Source organism: Tauraco erythrolophus, chromosome Z (genome assembly GCF_009769465.1).
Source record: "Tauraco erythrolophus isolate bTauEry1 chromosome Z, bTauEry1.pri, whole genome shotgun sequence".
NCBI classification, from domain to species: domain Eukaryota; kingdom Metazoa; phylum Chordata; class Aves; order Musophagiformes; family Musophagidae; genus Tauraco; species Tauraco erythrolophus.
Window position 1 is genome coordinate 63,188,396 of NC_141496.1, and position 23,512 is coordinate 63,211,907.

Below are 23,512 nucleotides of genomic sequence, written 5' to 3' on the forward strand. Positions count from 1 at the left end.
TGTACTGTTTATCCATAATTATAAAATTTTAAAACAAATGTCCTTTTTAAATGGATCATGCAGTAGCATATTAGAGGATTCTAAATATTTCCCAATGTTTTTATAATATATATTATGCATACACTTGGGTCAAGAGAGTGGAACAAACCATCTGACAATTTTCAGCTCTGCCAGTGAAAGAGGTAACTCCAGTACATAAAGAAAAACCTGAAAAAAAATCATCCTGCTCCCCTATTAAATGCCAAGAATAACAGCAAATTTTGAATGTAGGAGATTGTTACAAAAAAAAAAAAATTCTTCTTGCCATTGGTAAGTTTTTTAGTAGCAAACATTCCACAATAATATTATATACTAATTTCGCATTTCTGTAATGACTTTTCAGCGTTTTTTTAAGCAACAGGTTAGCACATGAAATAAAAAGCCTAATTCCCTTTGAACAAAGACAGTCTTATAAAGCCTAACAACCCTTACAGGCACAGACTTATCAACTGTGACAAGAAATTTACATTGTTATACAGCCCATATGAGGCTTTTAATAAGAGACCAGGCTTCATACAAGTAAGACCCTGTTATTACACTGCACCTCCCTAGATGTTTTCAGAACTTTGGCACATTTAAAAAATGTGGAAAGAGGGAGAGAGAGATGGACTCCAAAAAATATAAGCAAAGGGCATTACAGAACAATGAGAAATCATAATAAAATCCTTTCCTGAACTATAAAATAATAGCGGTAACAAGGGAGAAAGAGAAAAGATGCTGGTTGATTTTCCTTTAACGTTGTCACTTGCAACAGAAGTGGCCTGGATCACAGGGCAGTTTTCTTTCTAAGGGCAAGGCTTCTCTACCTTGCTGTTGCTGGCTGGACGTGACCAGGGTAAGATCTCCTTGTGCTCGTGGCTTGCCTTTGCCTAGCCAGGAAGGACTGTCCTGAGCCTGTACTAGCCAGTCTATCTTCTGCTGCTTTTTTATGCAGAGTCATTCCCTGTGGACAAAAAGAAACTTCTCAGTGAATACCAACACACAACATTGAACATCTTTACTCATTTACATTTTGTTTACTATGTCCTTCTTTACCAACACTAAGCTATTTTGAATTTCAAACACAAAGCATCATATTTTCAAAGATATTCTTCCTAATTCTCTTTCCTCTCCCCCACCCGCCCCATCATTGTCTGGGTTTGGAGTAACTGTTGAAAAGCAAGATCCCTCACTGTCCCAGATCTGAACATATGCTTCTCCACAGAAACACGTAGTTACTGGATGAGTCTTTTCAGCAGTGCTTTCCTTGCCCACTCTGGCCTCCTTCAGCATGTTGAGCTAGAAGAGCACAATTAAAGTATTGTCATCCTCTGTGAAAATACCAGCTCATATGGCAGAAGCACGTTTTGAGAGACAGTATGTTTTCAGCAGGACAAAATGCAAGGAGGAAATGAGGAAAGCTGTGATGCGTTGTGTACAAAAGCAGAGGATAATTAGAGAAAGACACAGACAAAGCTATCAATGCTCATCCTAGTGTTCACGACAGTCTATCGAACCACAGGTCTTAGCTCAAGCTTGTCTTCCGCTTGTCAGCGGCACTAATGTAACAGAATTGGCCAAGGACACTAGTCACTTGAAAATGCCTTTAATATTTAAAGGATTCAAACACTTTGCTTAAGTACCATTTTTGGCTTACTACTCATGGACATAACAAGAACATAGAACAGTAAGAAGGAAACTCTTCCAAAGGAAGACAGAGAGGAGGAATTTGAACTCTGTGATGAAGCAGAATGAAACATGAATGTTACACAGGTCAGGGATTCTTTCTATCTGAAGAGCAGTTTCAATGCAGCCACACTGCCAAACAGAAGTCTCGAACATATTTGACAAAGGTGAAAAATCTTCTGGCATATAGGCCCAGTAAAAGCTGCATGTCTGCACAGATCACTTCCTTATGGTTTGAATATTTTAAGTGAAGGTCTTGCCTCTGCACTAAACTTGAATACAAGTTAAAGGGGTCGCTTCTCAGAGCACTTCCTGCAGCAAGTAAGCCATACTGCTTATCTTGTGCTCCCTTCTTAGAAACAATTGGAAGACTGGAGAGTGGAGACTCACTGAAGAAAGTAAATTTGAGCACTATAAGTCAGTATAACTAAAGGGCTGGAAATACAAAACAGTAATCTGAGGTATCCTTTCCTCTAGAAAGCGCTATTTCTAGTTTTAAAACTTGAAAATAACAAATATGTTCTTTTTCATTTACCCCAAGGTCTTCACAGGAACACGCTCTGATACAGTGGTAACTTGAAATTATTAAAAGCATTTGTGTCTGTGTGTTGGAAAATGCTTTTCAAACAAAAAAAATGGTAAATTAATGAATACTGTTACAAACAATCCAGAAACAACTAATGTTAATAGTTTCTTTCTTTCTTTTTTTTGTTTTAAATGAAAAGTTTGGGAGATTCTTACCATGTTGTACCAGGCACTAACAATACATTTCTCTTCCATTTCTCTTTGACTTTTTGTTTTTTCATATTCTTTCTATAAAATAAACATCAGAAAAGCACACATTTAAATTAGTCTATACCTAAAAACCAACAAGGAAATACACATCTACCAGGAAACATGAGAAATTCTACCTCCAATGAATGAAACATTCTGTCCCGCTCCTGCAACTGATTTTTCAGAGCCTGAATCTCAGGAGCTGCACCCTGGTTCTGCTTAGGATCTAAAGTGCGGATGACCTGCAAGAGAAAAACAGTTTGGTTAAATCCTGCAAAAGCAGTCTAACTGAAGGGAAAGACATCAAGGAATTACAATCTTTAAATCAGGATAAGAAATAAAAAAGTGATTTAAAACATGTCAGTGGTAGAAACATTTTCTCAAAGGCCAAGGTTTACTTGCCTTTCAATTCTTCCCACTTGAAGAAGGACTGCTTTGATCCTTAGAGAATAAAGATGCCATGATCCACCCACCTGGGGTGCATCTAATTTCTTATACCTATCCATAGAAACAATAGCTAATATAGTTTTATATGGTCTTATGCCTACTCCTATACCTATCCCCCTATCAGTAAGTACCCCAAACTTCCTTTGCCCTCTCTGCCAAACTGATAAAACCAGAGTTTGTTGGTCCAACTGTGCCGTACTTAGTGTTATTAAGCTGTATTTGTGTGTACAGAGAGGTAGAACTCTTCATTACAACTCTGCCAGAAGTCCCCAAAAGTCCCAGCACAAATGTCAATTAAAGAGTACTTCTGCTCATAGAGCTTCCTTCCCTTGAGTTGCTTTGGATGAGTGGTTCTCCAATTCTAAAATACAGCACAGTTATTTTGGCTATTCAGAGGCAGAAGTCTGGAAGAACTTCCACAAAGAAATAGCTTATCACAGCATTAGAAAGTGCTTAACATGCTCTCCTTGTCATCAGCTGACAGGAAAGTGTGTTTAACAAGGTTTGTCTGGGCAACTCTCAAAAATCTGAGGCAGTGGGTATATATTTGCGCAGAAGCATCAGAAGGGCTTATGGATAGGTAGCAAAAGGGACAGTCATGAAGGCAGAAAGAGAGTAAAATCTTCTGCAGAATTAATCAGTACTAGGTACCGTAATGTTATGAAGATACAAAGAACTCACTGGGCCTTCCTTCTCTTTCCCATGCTACTGTGTATACAGATACTTCCTTTAGTTTTATTCCTGCAGAGTGGACATGTCTGTCAGAGAGAGATCATTAACGTGGAACAAGTATACTTACACTTTTTGCCTTTTCCAAATATTTTTTGTATCGCTCTTCCATTTGCTTCATTTCCTCCTCCTTTTTCCGTAAAGCTTCTTGTAATTCTTCAATTTTAAGTGCTTTATGTCAGGAGATGCACACATCAGAAAATAACATAATTATATTATGCTTATTTCCATGTTTTTCATCAGAAATTTAAGACACAGCCAGAATCTATTTCAGTTAAGAAAAGCGAACATAAGGAACCTGATGTAGCAGATATCATTGTTTTAACTACTGAACAGCTCAGAAACACCTTACAAATGTGTACTCCTATATAATCTCAGGAGATGGCTGTTTTGTACACAAATTTTGCTTTTTTAAAAATTATGAAAAAAATAAGAGAAATAGAATCATAAATCAATCCTATTGCTAAACACACTTAGAAAAATCAGTTTACTAATGAATTACATAGTATCTTAGTACTGTAACTCCGATAAATATTAGTTTATCTACTGTATGCAAAAGAAGCAATTCTTAACAGGCACAACTGTTGCTTAAATCTGCTGAACACCGGACACAATTTAGCAGACTTGAGACATGAACATACTTAATTCCATTTTTTCCCCTACTTTTCTTAAGCAGCAATGCAGACCAGCAGGACAACTTTATTGCACAGCTTTTTTCTGTGTTGATATAAGAATACATCAAGCCACTTGTATAAGCTTGGCTTATACATCTTCCACACATATTCTCAGATCTCAAAAAAAAAAAAAAAATCAATTGCATCATCCTGGATCAAACAGCATACAACATTGACGTCTGGTTCTCAGACAATATTAGATAATTTGCAACCGTCAATCCATCTGTTTGGCAGCCTCATTTTGAAATGTTCTTTCATGTTTTTCCTAAAGTTTTCTCTCTAAGTTTGTCCAAGCAACCAGAGATCAGGTTAGGAAAGCCAAAGCCCTGAGAAAGTTAAATCTGGCCAGGGACATCAAGGGCAACAAGAAAAACTTCTATAGATATGTCAGTGATAAAAAGAGATCTAGGGAAAACGTAGGCCCTCTCCAAAGGAAATGGGGGACCTGGCTAACCAGGACGTGGAGAAGGCTGAGGTTCTCAATGACTTCTTTGCCTCAGACTTCACGGGCAAGAGCTCAAGCGGCACAGCCCAAGTCACAGAAGGCAAAGGCAGGGACTGGGAGAATGAAGAACCACCCACTGCAGGAGAAGATCAGGTTTGACACCATCTAAAGAACCTGAAGGTGGACAAGTCCATGGGACCAGACGAGGTGTATCCGTGGGTCCTGAGGGAACTGGCAGATGAAGTTGCTAAGCCACTATCCATCATATTTCAGAAGTCGTGGCAATCTGGTGAAGTTCCCAATGACTCGAAGTGGGGAAACATAGCCCCCATCTTTAAAAAGGGGAAAAAAGAAGACCCAGGGAACTACAGGCCAGTCAGTCTCACCTTTGTGCCCAGCAAGATCATGGAGCAGATCCTCCTGGCGACTATGCTAAGGCACATAGAAAATAAGAAGGTGATTGGTGACAGCCAACATGGCTTTACTAAGGGCAAATCCTGCCTGACTAATTTGGTGGCCTTCTATGATGAGGTTACAGCACTGATGGATAGGGGAAGAGCAACTGACATCATCTGCCTGGACTTATCCAAAGCATTTGATACTGTCCCACACGACATCCTTGTCTCTAAACTGGAGAGACATGGTTTTGATGGATGGACCACTCGGTGGATAAGGAATTGGCTGGATGGTCGCACTCCAAGAGTTGTGGTCAACAGTTCAATGTCCAAGTGGAGGCCAGTGATGAATGGTGTTCCTCAGGGGTCAGTACTGGGGCCAGTGTGCTATTGAACATCTTTGTTGGAGACATGGACAGTGAGATCGAGTGCACCCTCAGCAAGTTTGCAAATGACGCCAAGTTGTGTGGTGTTGTGGACATGCTGGAGGGAAGGGATGCCAACCAGAGGGACCTTGACAGGCTGGAGAGTTGGGCCTGTGAGAACCTCATGAAGTTCAACAAGGCCAAGGGCAAGGTCCTGCACGTGGGTCAGGGCAATCCCAAGCACAAGTACAGGATGGGCAGAGAATGGATTGAGAGCAGAATGCAGGAAACGGACTTGGGAGTGCTGGTGGATGAAAAGCTCAACATGAACCGGCAATGTGCGCTGGCAGCCCAGAAAGCCAACCGTATCCTGGGCTGTATCAAAAGCAGTGTGGCCAGCAGGTCGAGGGAGGTGATTCTGCCCCTCTACTCAGCTCTCGTGATTCCCCATCTGGAATACTGTGTTCAGCTCTGGAGTCCCCAACACAAGAAGGACATGGAGCTGCTGGAGCGGGTCCAGTGGAGGGCCACGAAGATGATCTGAGGGCTGGAGCACCTCTGCTATGAAGACAGACTGAGAGAGTTGGGGCTGTTCAGCCTGGAGAAGAGAAGGCTCTGGGTGATCTTATTGCAGCCTTCCAGTAACTGAAGGGGGCCTACAGGAAAGCTGGAGAGGGACTTTTTACAAGGGCATGTAGTGACAGGACAAGGGGCAATAGATTTAAAGTGAAAGAGGGGAGATTTAGATTAGACCTTAGGAAGAAATTCTTCCCTCTGCAGGTGGTGAGGCACTGGAACTGGTTGCCCAGAGAAGCTGTGGATGTCCCATGCCTGGAAGTGTTCAAGGCCAGGTTGGATGAGCCACCTGGTGTAGTGGAGGGTGTCCCTGCCCACGGCAGAGGGGTTGGAACTGGATGATCTTTGAGGTCGCTTCCAACCCTAACCATTCTGTGATTCTATGATAACTGCTTGGAAAACACTAAGCTGGTAACAGGACGAAATGAGATTATCATTAATCAGTAAGAGGACCAATAGCAGATGGTCTCCAAGACTGCAAGAACCCATTTTTTGAAAATGAGCCATGATTCTTACAGAGTGGCCAAGCACTTTGGCCATATCCAGGATAGTTAAAAGAATCTGAAAAATAACTCACATTTCCTGAGTGTGGAAAGAAAGGAAGAAGGTACAACTATTTTATTTTACCAAGACAAAAGTTCAGAATAGATTTTTAGAAAGCAACTTGTAATTTCAGTAAACTAACTACAGAAATCTCAATATGCCCTAATGTTTATAAGCTGGCAAGTCAGAAGACTGCTATTACACTCGCACTGAAGCTTATCAGGTATGACACAATTATGTGTCTATTAGCTAATCATGAAGTCCTGCGCATCATTTCCAAGCATTATAACAATTCCTAAGATGTGAATTTTATGAAATGAAAATTCTTTTTGGATATGGAATGTATGTAATGAATACTGAACTGATATTGCTATATTCCTTGATCTCTTTATGAATAAAATCGCTTTGGTACAGAACAAGAAAAGCTGACACTGCTTGAAATCTTTTGCACTGTTCTATAATAAGTAGTCTTGGAAAAAAATCACTCTACCTCCCTCAATACTTCTCAGGAAAAAAGTAGCATTAATGTGCTAAAAACCAATTGGATTCTGCGTTCTGGATACCATCTGACCCACACCCCACATTCTCATTGACCAGTGTTTGAAAAATTTCTCAAAATACAACATAGTTCTGAAAACACACTGAAGGAATATATATTAGGAGTAAAAATAACCCGGTGATGGCAGCAACCATCTCCTACATTAGGGTTTTAGGAGACATGACAGTTCTGAACAGCTGAGGTTCAATGACAGGTATGGCAGTGACTCAGTATCTCTATGGCCATTGACATTTCTTACTATGGTGCACCCCAAAATGTGATCCCCTGCATTTCAAGCGTTAGAAGCATTTTTTTGGTCACCACAGCTCCCAGAGAAATTAACAACATACATATCACTGCCATTTAAAATGTACATTTTGTTTATCTTGCACCTCCTATAGGTATTATAATTAAAGACCTTGCAGATACTTCACAAAGAAATATACTGTATTGTATCGTAACTCACAACTGTTATTGCATTTCGGTTCCAAATCCTCAATAATAGCTCGTTTCTTCTGTAGCTCATTGTTAGCTTCATGGAGCTTCTCACTGTTACAAACCATAAAAGCACATGTTGTTTTCCCAATATTATTACTGTGCTTGAATGAACATTAAGTGACACAAAAAATTCTCAGATAGCAATATATTTCTGAGAGCACAATTGATTTTGCTGTGGGGCATGGGGACAAAGGACAATGTCACTGGGGAAATACTTGTTAAATAAGCTGAAAAACATCACAGTATACAGAGAACCGTAACAACAGCCAGCTTCATTCACAGTAATTACAAAGTTAATTTAGAACTTACAGTGAATTGTGAAGTATGTGTCTAAAATGAATACTTGTAATTGAGATTACATTGAGAAAGAATGGCTAAGCCCAAAGGCAACAGAAATTATTTTTTTTTTCCCCCCAAGCCAGTCAAAAAGCAAACAACTCTTTGCATTTAGGGAAGTAAAAGAGGTGGAAAAATAGCAGAACAAAATGGTAACACTTCCTAAAATGTTACCTTTTATGCCATAATGTATACTACAAAGTAAACAAGTTAGTTTTGTTTACATGAACATTCTTTCCTCAGAACAAAATTCCTTGAGTAAAGATTTACACATTGTTAAGCAAAGCTTTCTAACCACCACAAAATGATGGTTCCTTCACTGCTCTTACACTTTCATAAAGGTTTTCTATGAGATGAAAATAGTATCTGAACAGCAGATTCCCAACCATTTTTGTTATCTAATTTCTTAGTTGCGTATTTTCGGATGCATGATTAATGACTCTGTCTTCCTTACCATATTGAAAACACATCATTTCAAATGGCAAACAAAATAGGCAAACAAAATACTTACAGATGTTCTTCAAGTTTCTTTTTCAGAAGAATTGACTAAAACAGAAAGTCAAATGTTTCATTTTAATATATTGCAGAGCTTTAACATTATTTCAAAATTATTTTAAAACATATAATTTTGACATTGTAACTAAAATCCAACTTTTTACTTCACTCAATCTTAGATCACAACTGTAAAGCCATCCTCTCTGGTACCAATCCTACCCTCTACAGCTGTACGACTTTCCTGAAATTAGAGCACTTCATAACTTTACAAATATTTTCCCAGGAACTAGATCGATAAAACCAGGATCCATAAATGACAAAATTCTATGGCAGTTGTTTTAATTTCTTCAGTACTTTTGTAATTAGACTTAATAAATTAACCTGAGTTTGGGAAGTGCAGCAAAATTTGCTAGAAGAGCTGTTCTACCAATAATGCAATGTAACTTGCATGAAGACATGTAGCAAATTAGTTGGAAGTAAATTTCTGTCACCACAGAATCTAGATGGAGTGGAGTGCTTCTGACTGGAGCATAGCATAAATTTTAACATTTTTTCTGTTTCTCATCTTTATTGATTACAGACACATAAAAATTATTATACAACTTACAGTGTTCCACTTTCTGATCAGATCACATTTAGATAAGCTCCTTGAATAAAAGCTTCAAAGTAAATTTTATTTTAATTTTAAACTCACTTCATACACAGTGAGTATCTTTCAAAAAAAAACCAAAACCCAATAAATGTCTGTAAACTGAAAGTAGTGTTAAGTAAATAGAAAGCCATACTCACAATAGCCTTGAGCAGAAGCCCATGCCAAGAAACAGAGATGACATTAGTATAAAGCAAAACAGCAGCCAACAGAAGAAACTATTTAGAAAGTCATGAATAGAGAAAGTTAAAGCTATGCATTTTTCACACATGTGCATTTTTCTCCTCTGTTTTCATCAGCTGTTTCATCCTGTAATATCTAAAACGTATCACTAAAATCAAAAACATAAAACAGTAAAGAAGCATGTTTGTTAATCATTGTCTTTAAACCAGAATTTCAAAGGACAGCAACTGCTGTTTTGGAAAGTAATTTTAAGGGAAAAATCATACAAGTAACAAAACAGGAGAAAATACGAAGTCTAACGGGCTACAACCAAAATTAATAGATGCATGTGTTTTTGTGGAGTGAGTCTGAATTGTGTTATTGTCACACTGACTGAATAAAAGACAAATGTAGAATATTTAAATCAGAAACTGCCTTTTTGGTTTGTATTTAACCAGTATCAATCACACTGAAGGTCTAGTATGTGACCGATGGTCCAGAACGCCATCAAAATAAAAGAAAAAATCAACAAAATTACTTCATTGCTTTTCCTCCAATGGTCTTTCAACAAAGGTTCAGACACCTGGCCAACAGCAACAATTAGCATGTGCACCCAAAAACGCTTTTAGCTTTGTTATAGTGTAAATACTTAAAAATATTTTCTTTGATCACATTTCTGGGTGATGCTTTTTCATTATTTCAAGGTCAGATTTCCTTATTGTGCTCTAAGACAGGGGAGAAGCATGTAAAAACAGGCCAGCGTGGCTCTGCTGATTGCAGAGTCAGAATTTGTAGCAGCTAAAGATCTTCAGGTTTTGACCATTTGGTTTTTTTCTTTTCCAGTCCTCTGAACAAGTGCAGCAACATCATCTTTCCTGTAAGAATAAATGTTTGCAGCTTTCCTGGTCACAAAGCATTTAAACTGGTTCCATCACTTATGTCTGATCATTTAGGAGACTACTGGTTGGTTTGGACAAGAAAGGGAAAAGATGGCAGCAGTGCCGATTTTCATAAGAAAACAAAAATTGAGTTCAGCTTTTCTTTTGCTATCCTTGTATTGCACTTGGGCTTAGCTTGGAACACTGATTCCACCAGTATATTTTCATATACACTATTTGCGTAGTACTTAGCATTGTTGTGGGAGTAACCCCTCAACCGTCTAGACAGATCATATGTTTCACAGATTTCATAGATTTCTGGGTTGGAAAAGACCTTAGAGATCATCCAGTCCAACTGTCCCTAATCCCCATTAAAACATATCACTAAGTAGTTCATCCACCCTTTTCTTAAACACATCCAGGGATGGGGACTCAACCACCTCCCTGGGCAGCCTATTCCAGTGGCTGACAACCCTTTCAGAGAAGAAATACTTCCTAACATCCAACCTGTAGCTCCCCTGACTAAGCTTATACCCATTTCCTCTTGTTCTATCACCCATCACTAATGTAAAGAGCCCTTACCCCACTTCCCCACCATCCCTTCTCAAGTATTTGTAGGCTGTAATCAGGTCTCCCCTCAGCCTCCTCTTCTCCAGGCTAAACAGCCCCAACTCCCTCAGCCGCTCCCCATAAGTTTTATTTTCCAGCCCCTTGACCAGTTTAGTCGCCCTTCTTTGGACTCACTCCAGGAGCTCAATATCTCTCTTAAAGTGAGGGGCCCAAAACTGGACACAATATTCCAGGTGCGGCCTCACCAGTGCCGAGTACAGGGGCAGGATCACTTCCCTGTTCCTACTGGTTACACTTGATACACGCCAGTATCCCATTGGCCTTCCTGGCCACCTGGGCACACTGCTGGCTCATATCAAGCCGGTAGTCAACCAACACCCCCAGGTCCTTCTCCACCAGGCAGCTCTCCAGCCACTCTTCCCCGAGCCTATAGCGATGCTTGGGGTTTTTATACCCCAAGTGAAGGACTTTGCACTTGGCCTTATTAAAGCTCATGCCATTGGCCTCAGCCCAATGATCCAGTCTGTTCAAATCCCTCTGAAGGGCCTCCCTACCCTCGAGCAGATCGACACAGCCTCCCAACTTGGTGTCGTCCGCAAACTTACTTAGGGTACATTCAATCCCATCATCCAGGTCATTGATAAAGATGTTAAACAGAACCGGACCCAGCACTGAGCCCTGGGGAACCCCGCTGGTGACCAGCCTCCAGCCGGATTTAGCCCCATTTACCACCACTCTTTGGGCCCGGCCATCCAGCCAGTTTTCAACCCAAAGGAGGGTGTGCCTATCCAGGCCAGCAGTTACCAGTTTCTCAACCAGAACACTATGAGAAACTGTATCAAAGGCTTTACTGAGGTCAAGGAAAACTACATTCACAGCCCTTCCCTCCTCAACCAGGGTCACCCCGTCATAGAAGGTGATCAGGTTTGACTGGCAAGACCTGCCTTTCATAAACCCATGTTGACTGGGCCTGATCACTTGGTTAACCTGTATGTGCTCATTAATAGCACTCAAGATAACCTGTTCCATGACTTTGCCCATCACCGAGGTCAGACTGACAGGCCTGTAGTTCCCCGGATCCTCCTTCCGCCCTTTTTTGTAAATGGGGGTAACATCCGCCAGCCTCCAGTCCAGCGGAACTTCCCCAGTGAGCCAAGACTGCCCAAAGATAATGGACAGGGGTTTGGCAATGACATCCGCCAGCTCTCTCAGGACTCTCAGGTGGACACCATCAGGCCCATAGACTTGTGGGCATCCAGCCGATGAAGCAGATCCTTGACCCGTTCCTCTTGGATCACAGGAGCTTCGATCTGCTCTCTCTCCCTGCTCTCAGACACCAAAGGCCAGCTCACCTGGGAACTACTAACCTTATTATTAAAGACTGAGGCAAAGAAGGCATTAAGGACCTCAGCCTTGTCCTCATCCCTAGTGACTAACGTACCCCATGTCCAGTAGGGGCTGGAGGTGATCTTTAGCCCTCCTTTTGTTATTACTGTATTTATAGAAGGACTTTTTGTTGTCCTTTACGGAGCAAGCTAGTCTAAGTTCCAGTTGGACTTTTGCCCCCGATTATCTCCCTACATGCCCTAACTTCCTCCCTGTATTTCTCCCTGGATGCCCGCCCATTCTTCCAAGACTTATAGACTTCCCTTTTTCTTTTGAGGTGTTCCCAAATCTCCTTTGTCATCCAAGCTGGTTTTCTACCCCGGCGGCTCGATTTCCGGCACACAGGGACAGCTCACTCCTGTGCCTCCAGAATTTCCTTTTCGAGTAGTAACCATCCCTCCTGCGCCCCCTTACCCTTGAGAGCTGTCTCCCATTGGACTTTATTAACCAGACTTCTAAACAGTCCAAAGTCAGCTCTCCCAAAGTCCAGCTTGGCCGTTTTAGTGCTCCCCCTCCTAACTTCACCTAGAATTGAGAATTCTATTATCTCATGGTCACAATGCCCCAGGCGTCCTCCAACCATCACATCTCCCACGAGACCTTCTCTGTTCACAAACAGCAGGTCTAGCAGAGCACCTTCTCTAGTCAGTTCACTGACCAGTTGTGATAGGAAGTTGTACTCCACACACTGCAGGAATTGCCTAGACTGTTTCCTGACTGCCGTGTTATACTTCCAACAGACATCAGGTAGGTTAAAGTCACACACAAGGACAAGGGCTAGTGAGTGCGAGACTTCCTCCAGTTGTTTAAAGAATAGTTCATCAACCTCACCGTCCTGATAGGGTGGCCTGTAGCAGATTCCCACTACAATATCCGCCTTCGTAGGCTCCCCTTTGATTTTCACCCACAGACACTCCACCAAGTCGTCCCCAACATTAAACTCTAAGCAGTTTAGACCTTCCCTTACATACAGGGCAACCCCGCCACCCCTCCTACCTCTCCTATCCCTCCTGAAGAGCTCGTAGCCATCCATGGTAGCACTCCAATCATACGAGTCATCCCATCATGTTTCTGTGATGGCAACTATGTCATAGTTTCCCCGGTTAACAAGGGCTTCCAGTTCCTCTTGTTTATTGCCCATACTGCGTGCGTTCGTATAGAAGCACGTAAGTTGGGCTCTCAACCCCATCGCACCCCTAGGGGGGGTAGCTGTATTTCCTGAGCCGATATTTTTGGGATTTTCTTTTACCTCAAGGCAACTTGTGTGTTGCCCCTTACTAGACATATCACCCCCTACTATCACTGAGGCAGCAGGCCGAAGGTACCTGCCTACACTCCTCTCGTCAGACACTGGAGGGCCGTCCTCGGCTGTTATTCCTCCAAGTCTGGCAATGCCCCCCACCCCCTTCACATCTAGTTTAAAGCCCTATTGATGATCTCAGCTAGTTCTGTAGCAAGAAGCCTTTTCCCCCATGGAGACAAATCCGCCCCATCCCTGGATAGAAGGTCTGGCCTTGAGAAGGTCAGCCCGTGGTTAAAGAACCCTAGGTTTTGTTCCTCACACCACTTATATAGCCAATTATTTAAATCCTCGCTCTTTGTTTTCGATCCCGTATCATGTCCCGAATTTGGTATGATAGATGACAATATCACTTGGGCCCCTGATTCCTTCACCATTCTTCCCAAAACCCTGAGATCCTTCTTAATTGTCCGGATGTTCTCACAAGCAATAAACTAAAACTGACAAATAGTACACATGACTAAAAGAAGCAGGACTGAGTTTATCCAGAGTAATTTACCCAAGACACGAGATTAGGAAAAAGAATAAAATGTAAAACGTGTGATTATTCTAAAAATAGGCAATTACTCTAAATGTAAATCAGCATTACTCTAAAAAAGGGCAAATACTTCCTTTTTTTTAACTTCTCGGTCAGCTTCAAAGCGACATATCCAAATCCTCTGCTCTTAACAAGTAATTACTATATTGTTGTTCTCTCCTAGGAAGACCAATCTCTTACAAAAAAAACCACAATTACAGAAAAAAAGCTTTATTTAATTTTGAGCTTCTTTTACATTTAACTTCATTCAAATGTTTTATGTGTTCATAAGAGAAGAACATTTCTCCAACAAAACTGTAAATAACAGCAAATATATACTTGCTGTTTCGGTTTCTTCCTCCCACCGCTATGAGGAAAAAAATACTTATTATGATGTGGTTTTAGAAAGGAGATATCCACCCCAGTATTGAAGGCAATCTTTGTTTTACATCGAAAACACTATAGAAATAAAGTCTTTTGTTGGAATTTTCTTTCATGCTTAAACAAGCCAAAGGAACAGGTCTGTCCCCTTTCTGAGGACAAAGCTTGGTTTTGTTCTGCATGTTAAGGCCACAGGCAGATGGTTAGGCTCTGGCTTAAGGTCAAGCTAATTTAGCAGGGTGAGGGAAACTACGGCGCAACTTGAGAAGATTACTTGATAATTACTTGGTAATGTGTGAGAAGATGACAAGAGTTATAAACAGCACCATGAAAGGTGCCCAGATTTCAGAGATGCTAAGAGTAATCACAGGATCATACAATAGTTTGGGTTGGAAAGGACCTTTAAAGATCATCTAGTCCAATTCTGCCTGCAGTGAGCAATGACACCTTCAACTAGATCAGGTTGCTCAGAGTCCCATTCAACCTGACCTTGAATGTTTCCAGGGATGGGGCATCTACCACCAATCTGGGCAGCCTGTTCCAGTGCTTCACCAAATGAGTAAAGTGGCTGAACTTCACAGTTAACAGAGTTTTGGAGACCTTTTAGAGAGGAGCCAAGTCAGGAGGACTAAGTAGGTGCATCAGTAACAGCACATAGGGCCAAGATTGCGTATGTAACAGTACGAGAAACACCACATTTGGTAGGGATTTAGCAAGACTAGGTCCAGTGGAGTAGAAGTAAGGAAAGGCAGGTTGTTTACACAGGAAGGGATTTGGACAGAGAAAGGGAAAGCAAAGATGACAAAGGAGAGTGATAATAAGGCACGCAAACGATGTAGTCGAAGCTGTTCAGGGTATCTGTTGAGCAGCCCTACACATAACCACTGCATTCTGGAGGATAAGAAATCAAATCTGTTACTCTGACCACACTAGGCATGCCTGAGTTGATTCTGTAGTCTGAGAGACAGGGGTAAGGAGGTCTTTCCCTGACTAGCAAGGCAACAGCCAGGATGGACTAATCATGCGTCCCAACAGGATGTGTCAGTGCCCATTACAGGCCTAACGGCACTGATAAGTTCCTAACATTCACGTTTCACTGCACTTCAATACAAAATCAAAACTGCTTATCCATGCCAATCTCAGCTAGCACCATTTATAACTGCACTGATACTTGCCTGAGTTAGGATAGTGCTTTTACTACTTTTTGGGTAAGCCTAAAAATTACTTCAACTCTGAAAACAAACAAAATTAAAAAAAAAAACCAACAAAACACCACAAAACAAGCCTTTATCATATATTTCTGGACTGAATACAAATGGCATCTTCAGTTTTCTGGGTTGAGTGTATTTAAGGTTTAAGCATACAAAAATACAGATTTCCGTGCACTGTTGCAGAAAAGTAGTGAAAAACAGAGGAAACATGCTGAAAATGATGCATTAGTGAACTGTATGCCGTGTCTCCCCTTACTCTTTCTCATGCTTCTGAAGAATCACTCTTTTTTGTAAGGGTATCTTAAGGGTAACTCAGGTGGTCCCAGGACAACTTCCATCTACTCGAGTAGCTGGGTTTAACTTTGATGTTTGCTCTGCTTTTTGTGGGAGATTGGATGAGGTGTCCATACCTTCAGAAGTTCTTGCAGCCTCAATACTTCTGAGTCTACACCCTCTCTTTTGCTGCTTTAAGAGTAAATTAAATCCTACACACTGAACTCAGTAAAACAGACCATGAGATTAGTGTCTCTAAATCACCACTTGCATGGTCAGACCTACAGAGAAGCCAGGAACGCAGCAACTGCACCATGAACTTGCCAGCTCTGCTTTGACAAGGGCTGTCTGGTACACCCAGCAGGCTGTACCACGTTGTGATGGTGGTGTTTTGCTGTTATCAGAATCATCTCAGATGACACCTGTATCAGCTGCCAACCAGTCCTGTTACTCAGCTGCAGACATATCCTAAATTACTGTCCAAACCAGAGCCTCAAAAAAGGTCACAATTAAAAATTGCAGTAAATAAAGCTAAATTCGATTAGACAGGGATCATTTACAATATTAAATATCTTAGAATAATTTTTTAATATTCTTGTTCACCTTGAAAAATCTGATTTTGGCCAATAATCAGGGCAACAAAGAATATCTCAAAATCACATAATATGACCTATTTTAAAATGCATTCTAAAATGCATTCTAAATTACTTAGGAACATAATCTTTGAATCCAACTAGACGCTTTACTTTCATACAGTTTATTCTGAGAATTAAGAGGATAACCTAAATTAAAGACACTCTTGAATGAAAATAAGCAGCTAGTAAAAACTTACACTGTTTTATATAAATTAGTTAAAAACAAAACCACAAAAATGGAAAGCAACACATTACAACTTGTTGCCAATTAGCAACACGATACACTGAGATTGTGAGCACACACTGTGCACGTACAGTCCTGCAAATCACTGCTTTCAAGAAAGTTCTAGAGCTGCTTCTCTCAAACACAGGAGATGGCAAACACAATTTTGAGTGGAAGACTGAAAGTTGTTTTCCACACTAACTCTGTCACAATGTGTATTCTTACATTAAAAATAACAGTTAAATCCGAATACAGAAACAGAAAGCGCTGCATTATGTTGAGGGCCTAATTATTTGACTTTTTTTTTAGTTCTGGTCTGCCTGGCTTCTTGCATTACAGGACACATTTACATCCACAATTACAGAGATTCCACTGGCAAGAAAGGCCTTAACTTTCATTAAAAAAGCTAAACAAAAAAATAACTTCAGATATTTTATTAAGACATGGAGAATTAACATTTCCTTAACTCCCTGCAAAACTCCCTATTCTAATGAAATAATTTTAATGCTAACTTTACTATTGGAACAGACACAATCACATAAAACATATCTGAAATCTTCTCTATACAGGATGGTTTTCTTTTCTAGACAAATATCTTACTATATCTTACATCTTATTTAGAGAAGTGGAATTTAGTGATAAGACCATATAAGTAAGTACTGAAAACTATCAGAAATCTCCATTTGCGTATTTCATTTACATATTTTTTTACAAAAAGTTAAAAGCTTCGAAAATGGTAACTACTTGAATGTAAGTTTGATGTACATTTCTACTTACATCTTCAGCTTTTGAACCTTGATCCTGCAAAGATTTTTGTAGTTCTTCAACCTGGGACTGCACTTCTAGAAGTCTCTGATTTACCAATCTAGGAAAGATATTATATTTTGTTTTTCAGAGAAAAACGAATGACTGCAAGAGGAAGCCAGAGATTTTTAGTGTCTAGTGTTTTCAGGTCATCTACACAAGAGATACAATACTGTATTTTGTTTACGACAAAGAAGAAAAATTTTACAACAGTAGTTAGAGCATACAGTAGTTCCAGAGATTATAGTCCGTAGTGATGCCGAACATTCTGATACTCTTCCAAGACAACATAAACGTAGGCATTAAGAAATCATTTCTGTATACATGAAACGAGTCAGTTTTACTGTGTGAGAGCTACTAGCTTACTGCTTTTACACAGTCACAGAATGCTATAAATCTGTAGGCTGGAAGGGATCTCCAGAGGCTATTTAAATCCAACCTCATCCTTAAAGCAGGTGCACTTACAGCAGATTGCTGGGAACCACGTCCAGTCGAGGTCTGGACACCTTTAAGGATGGAAGACTGACAATCTCTTTGGGCCTCTCTTCTAGAGCTCAGAAATTTCTGCTGGGAAGGTATTTTTCCTCATATTCAGTCAGAATTTCCCCATACTCCACGTTTTGTCTGTTGCCTCTTGCCCTTCCACTGTCAATCTCTGAGAAGAGCCCAGCTCTGTCTTCTTGACACCTTCCCATCACTAGATGCAAATCACAGAATTCTCTCCTCTATGCCACCTTTTCTTTGGCCTGAACAAAGCCAGTTCTCAGTCCTATCCCACATACCACATGCTCCAGCATCTCTCACTTAGCAGTATTCTCCTGCGCTCCTGTACATCCATGTATTTCTTGTAGTGGGGAATCCAAAATTATAGGTGATGTCCAGACATGATAACTACTGATGAGAAGTGAAGGATCATTTTCCCAGACTGACTGCTTGCACTCTGGTGAGGACAGCCCAGGTCAGAGTCAGCTGCAAGATACCCAGCTGACACATCCTCCTTTGCTGTCCACTGGGACCCCAGGGCTTTTGCAGCATTGCTGCTCCCCAGCCTACTGGTCCCAGCCAGCACTGCCAGGCTCTTCCCAGCCAGGGGCAAGGCTCTTATCAGCACATTTCTCTGGACTGCTGACCCACTCTGAATAACTGCTGTCCCTTTCAGCATATCAGTCACTCCTCCCAACGTGGTACCATTCTCAAACCTGCTGAGACTACAGTCCCTCCCATCAGTCAAGTTGTTAATAAAGGTGATGAACAGCATTGGTCCTGGTATTGATGCCTGAGTAGGATTTTGTACCAGTGATGATAACGCTTTAGGCCCAGCTGTCCACCCAATTTTCCACTCACTTTACCATCCACTTATTCAGTCTATAGCTAACCATTCTGAACAGAAGGATATTATGGGAGACTGAGCCAAAGGCTTTGCTAAAGCTAAGGTAAGCACCATCCACTGTTTCACCCTTCTTCACACAGGCAGTCATCTAATTGTTAAAACAATTGGATTAGTTAGGTATGATTATCCCTGAATAAATTAATGTTGGCCTTTCCCAATCACTCTTTTCCCTCATGTGAGAAAGAGACTCCAGACGAACTTGCTTTGTGAAATTCCCAGAAAATGAGCTGTGGCTGACCAGTTTCTGTAGTTCTCTGGACTCTCCTTCTTTCCCTTCTTGAAGGTGAGTGCAGTATTTACCTTTTCCCAGGCTTTGGGAACCTTCCTCAATCAAAGAGGAACACAACAGTATCAGCTAGCTACCTTAGCATGCTCAGATTCATGCTATCTGGTCCCATGGATGTCTGTAGGTTGACTGGCTTAATCTAGCAGGGTCAGCTAGAGGAAGTTGCCCAGGAACATGTCCTGCTGGGTTTTAAATATCCCCAAGGATGGAGACAACCTCCCTGGGCAACCTACTCCAGTGTTTAGCAAACTTCCCAGTAAAAAACAAAACAAAACAAAAAACCTCCACAAACTATATTCTTACCTTCAGGTGAAATTTAATGTGCTTTAATTTCAGCTCACTGCCTCTCACTGGTCATCACTGAGAAGAATCTAACTTCATCTCCTTTAGATCCCTCCAACAGATATTTAGAAACATTGGTAAGATCTGCCCTGAGCCTTGTCTTTTCCAGGCTACATAGTCTCTATCCCTCAGACTCTCCTTATATGAAAGATGCTGCAGTCCTGTAATTGCATCCTTGTAGTAGCCTTTCACTGGACTGACTCCAGTATGTCCATGTCCGTCTTGTACTGGGGAGGTCAGTTTTGGACACAGTACAGTCAAAAGTATACGGCATTGTTAGAAAAGTCGATTGAAACAGAAGACAAAACTACTTACCTATTTTCTGTCTCCAATTCATTCTTTCGTAAATTTGCATCATCAAGAAGGCTCTGTAACAAGGCAATCTTTTCATTGTCAGAACCTTCTTGTTTCAATTTTAACATCTTGTTCTCATGCTGCAGACGAATTAGTTTCTCCCTAAACATATAAAATACAATTTTGTTGAAAAAAGTACACCAATCACCACAAAGAAGAAAACAGTTTACCACAGGAGATCATCTTTGCCTATTTAAGGGAGACAGCTGAAACAACAATCATGTCTTCAAACACCCAAACACAAACCTGATTACAGGAGTTGTAATTGTAGAAAGCACTGGTGGAACCATGCTCTCCTCCCCCTGAGACAGAAACAGGAACAGTTACCAGAAAAAAAACAAGATCAAGAGGGTCCTGTATCCTTCCCCCACCAGGCTGAAGGCAGTTGCTTAAAGGAAAGGAGTGAATGGAGGCAAACCTGTGCTCAGGGTGGCAAGCAAACCCCATCCTTGCCCACCCTGCCTTCCCAGGTACCTCTGCACAACAGGTATGAGGCTCTGGATGTGGAAGGCCAGTCAATGGATGAAGTGGACAACAGTCCTTTTACAGCAGAGATGTTGCCAGGGTTAGAAAGGCCTATCCCCCCCTACCACAACCACCTCCATGAGGAAGAAAAGACGTGTTATAGTTGTAGGCAGTTCTTCTTTGAGAGAAGAGGAAGAGAGGGTTCAGTATGCCACAATGACCCTCCTCTTAGGGTAGTCTGCTGCCTTCCTGGGGCCGAAGTTAAGAACATTGCTGGGAAACTTTCTAGCCTGGTATGGCCCTAGGTCTATTACCCATTACTGCTCTTCCATGTGGGTAGTGAAGAATCATAGAATCATAGAATGGTTAGGGTTGGAAGGGATCTCAAAGATCATCTAGTTCCAACCCCCCTGCCATGGGCAGAGAAATCCTCCACTACACCAGGTTGCCCAAAGCCTCATCCAACCTGGCCTTGAACACTTCCAGGGATGGAGTATTCACAGCTTCTCTGGGCAACCTGTTCCAGTGCCGCACCCACCCTCAATGTAAAAAATTTCTTCCTTAGATCTAATCAAAATCTGCCCTCTTTCAGTTTAAATCCGTTTCCCCTTGTCCTATCACTACACGCCCTTGTAAAAAGTCCCTCCCCAGCTTTCCTGTAGGACTCCTTTAGTTATTGGAAGGCTGCTATAAGATCATGCTGGAGCCTTCTCTTCTCCAGGTTGAACAGCCCCAACTCTCTCAGTCTGTCTTCATAGCAGAGGTGCTCCAGCTCTCGGATCATCTTCGTGGCCCTCCTCTGGACCCGCTCCAGCAGCTCCATGTCCTTCTTGTGTTGGGGACCCCAGAGCTGAACACAGTATTCCAGGTGGGGAATCACGAGAGCTGAGTAGAGGGGCAGAATCACTTCCCTCAACCTGCTGGCCACACTTCTTTTGATACAGCCCAGGATACAGTTGGCTTTCTGGGCTGCCAGCGCACATTGCTGGTTCATGTTGAGCTTTTCATCTGCCAGCACTCCCAAGGCCTTTTCCTCTGGGCTGCTCTCAATCTATTCTCCACCCAGCCTGTACTTGTGCTTGGGATTGCCCTGACCCACATGCAGGACCTTGCCCTTGGCCTTGTTGAACTTCATGAGGTTCTCACAGGCCCACCTCTCCAGCCTGTCAAGGTCCCTCTGGTTGGCATCCCTTCCCTCCAGCGTGTCCACAACACCACACAACTTCGTGTCATCTGCAAACTTGCTGAGGGTGCACTCAATCCCACTGTCCATGTCTCCAACAAAGATGTTCAATAGCACACTGGTCCCAGTACTGACCCCTGAGGAACACCACTCATCACTGGCCTCCACTTGGACATTGAACTGTTGACCACAACTCTTGGAGTGCGACCATCCAGCCAATTCCTTATCCACCGAGTGGTCCATCCATCAAAACCATGTCTCTCCAGTTTAGAGACAAGGATGTTGTGTGGGACAGTATCAAATGCTTTGGATAAGTCCAGGCAGATGATGTCAGTTGCTCTTCCCCTATCCATCAATGCTGTAACCTCATCATAGAAGGCCACCAAATTAGTCAGGCAGGATTTGCCCTTAGTAAAGCCATGTTGGCTGTCACCAATCACCTTCTTATTTTCTATGTGCCTTAGCATAGTCGCCAGGAGGATCTGCTCCATGATCTTGCTGGGCACAAAGGTGAGACTGACTGGCCTGTAGTTCCCTGGGTCTTCTTTTTTCCCCTTTTTAAAGATGGGGGCTATGTTTCCCCACTTCGAGTCATTGGGAACTTCACCAGATTGCCACGACTTCTGAAATATGATGGATAGTGGCTTAGCAACTTCATCTGCCAGTTCCCTCAGGACCCACGGATGCACCTCCTCTGGTCCCATGGACTTGTCCACCTTCAGGTTTTTAAGATAGTCACGGACCTGATCTTCTCCTACAGTGGGTGGTTCTTCATTTCCCCAGTTCCTGCCTTTGCCTTCCATGACTTGGGCTGTGCCGCTGGAGCTCTTGCCCGTGAAGACTGAGGCAAAGAAGTCATTGAGAACCTCAGCCTTCTCCATATCCTGGTTAGCCAGGTCCCCCATTTCCTTCCGGAGAGGGCCTACGTTTTCCCTAGATCTCTTTATCACTGATATATCTATAGAAGTTTTTCTTGTTGCCCTTGATGTCCCTGGCCAGATTTAACTCTACCAGGGCTTTAGCTTTAGCTTTCCTAACCTGATCTCTAGTAGCTCAGACAATCTCTCTGTATTCTTCCCAGGCTACCTGTCCTTGCTTCCACCCCCTATAGGCCTCCTTTTTGTGTTTGACTTGGTCCAGGAGCTCCTTGTTCATCCATGCAGGCCTCCTGGTGTTCCTACCTGACTGTCTCTTTGTTGGGATGCACCGCTCCTGAGCTTGGAGGAGGCGATCCTTGAATATTAACTAGTTTTATTGTGCCCCTCTTCCCTCCAGGGCCTCGTCCCATTGTACTCTAGTGAGGAGATCCCTGAAGAGGCCAAAGTCTGCTTTCCTGAAATCCAGGGTAGTGAGCCTGCTATGCACCCTCCTTGCTTCCTTAAGAATCTTGAATTCCACCATTTCATGATCACTGCAGCCAAGGCTGTCCTTGAGCATCACATTCCCCACCAGTCCTTCATTGTTGGTGAGAACAAGGTCCAAGAAGAAGGTCGAAGAAGCTGCAATGTGTAGTCCAAGGGCAATCAAAAGACACTTCAGGGCCTTGGGACAGTTGGTTAAGACAATCTGGGGCACAGGTTATCTTTTCCTCTCTTTCCAGTTGTGGACAGCAGCACTGGAAGAAACATGGCTCTGTGGCTGGTGTCACCACCACAATTTTGGGTTTTTCGATAATGAGATGGCTTACGTGCTGGCATCAGATGGCATCCACCTTTCTCAAAAGAAGAAGAGGGTCTTTGCTTATGAGCTAGCGGGGCTCATTGACAAGGTTTTAAACCAGATTTGAAGAGGGCAGGGGGTAATATCAGGCTTGGCCAAGACAAGCTGAGAGCACCTGAAGAGCAGCAGAGGGGAATTCCAGCCACTTCAGCCAGCAAGTCAGATTCATCAGGGACCCAACGTAAATGCCTCTATGCAAACGCATGAAACACAGAGAATAAACAAGAGGAGGTGGAGATGTGTGCACACCTGCAGGGCTATGATC

The 23,512-nt window shown here is 42.1% G+C and overlaps 1 protein-coding gene across 2 annotated transcripts in view; it reads right to left on the reverse strand.

The window, feature by feature from the left end:
• Window positions 1-287: 287 nt before the first annotated feature.
• Window positions 288-23,512, reverse strand: part of HOOK3 (hook microtubule tethering protein 3) — a 93,872-nt gene continuing 70,647 nt past the window's right edge. For both annotated transcript variants that reach the window (XM_086628955.1, XM_086628954.1), the window contains 8 exons: window positions 19,842-19,982; window positions 17,482-17,569; window positions 8,536-8,570; window positions 7,657-7,739; window positions 3,725-3,825; window positions 2,616-2,720; window positions 2,446-2,517; window positions 288-982 (listed from right to left, as the gene is read on the reverse strand). In XM_086628955.1, the coding sequence (XP_086485081.1) occupies window positions 842-982; window positions 2,446-2,517; window positions 2,616-2,720; window positions 3,725-3,825; window positions 7,657-7,739; window positions 8,536-8,570; window positions 17,482-17,569; window positions 19,842-19,982 (766 nt within the window). In that variant the 3' untranslated portion in view covers window positions 288-841. The remainder of the gene's footprint in view (window positions 983-2,445; window positions 2,518-2,615; window positions 2,721-3,724; window positions 3,826-7,656; window positions 7,740-8,535; window positions 8,571-17,481; window positions 17,570-19,841; window positions 19,983-23,512) is intronic.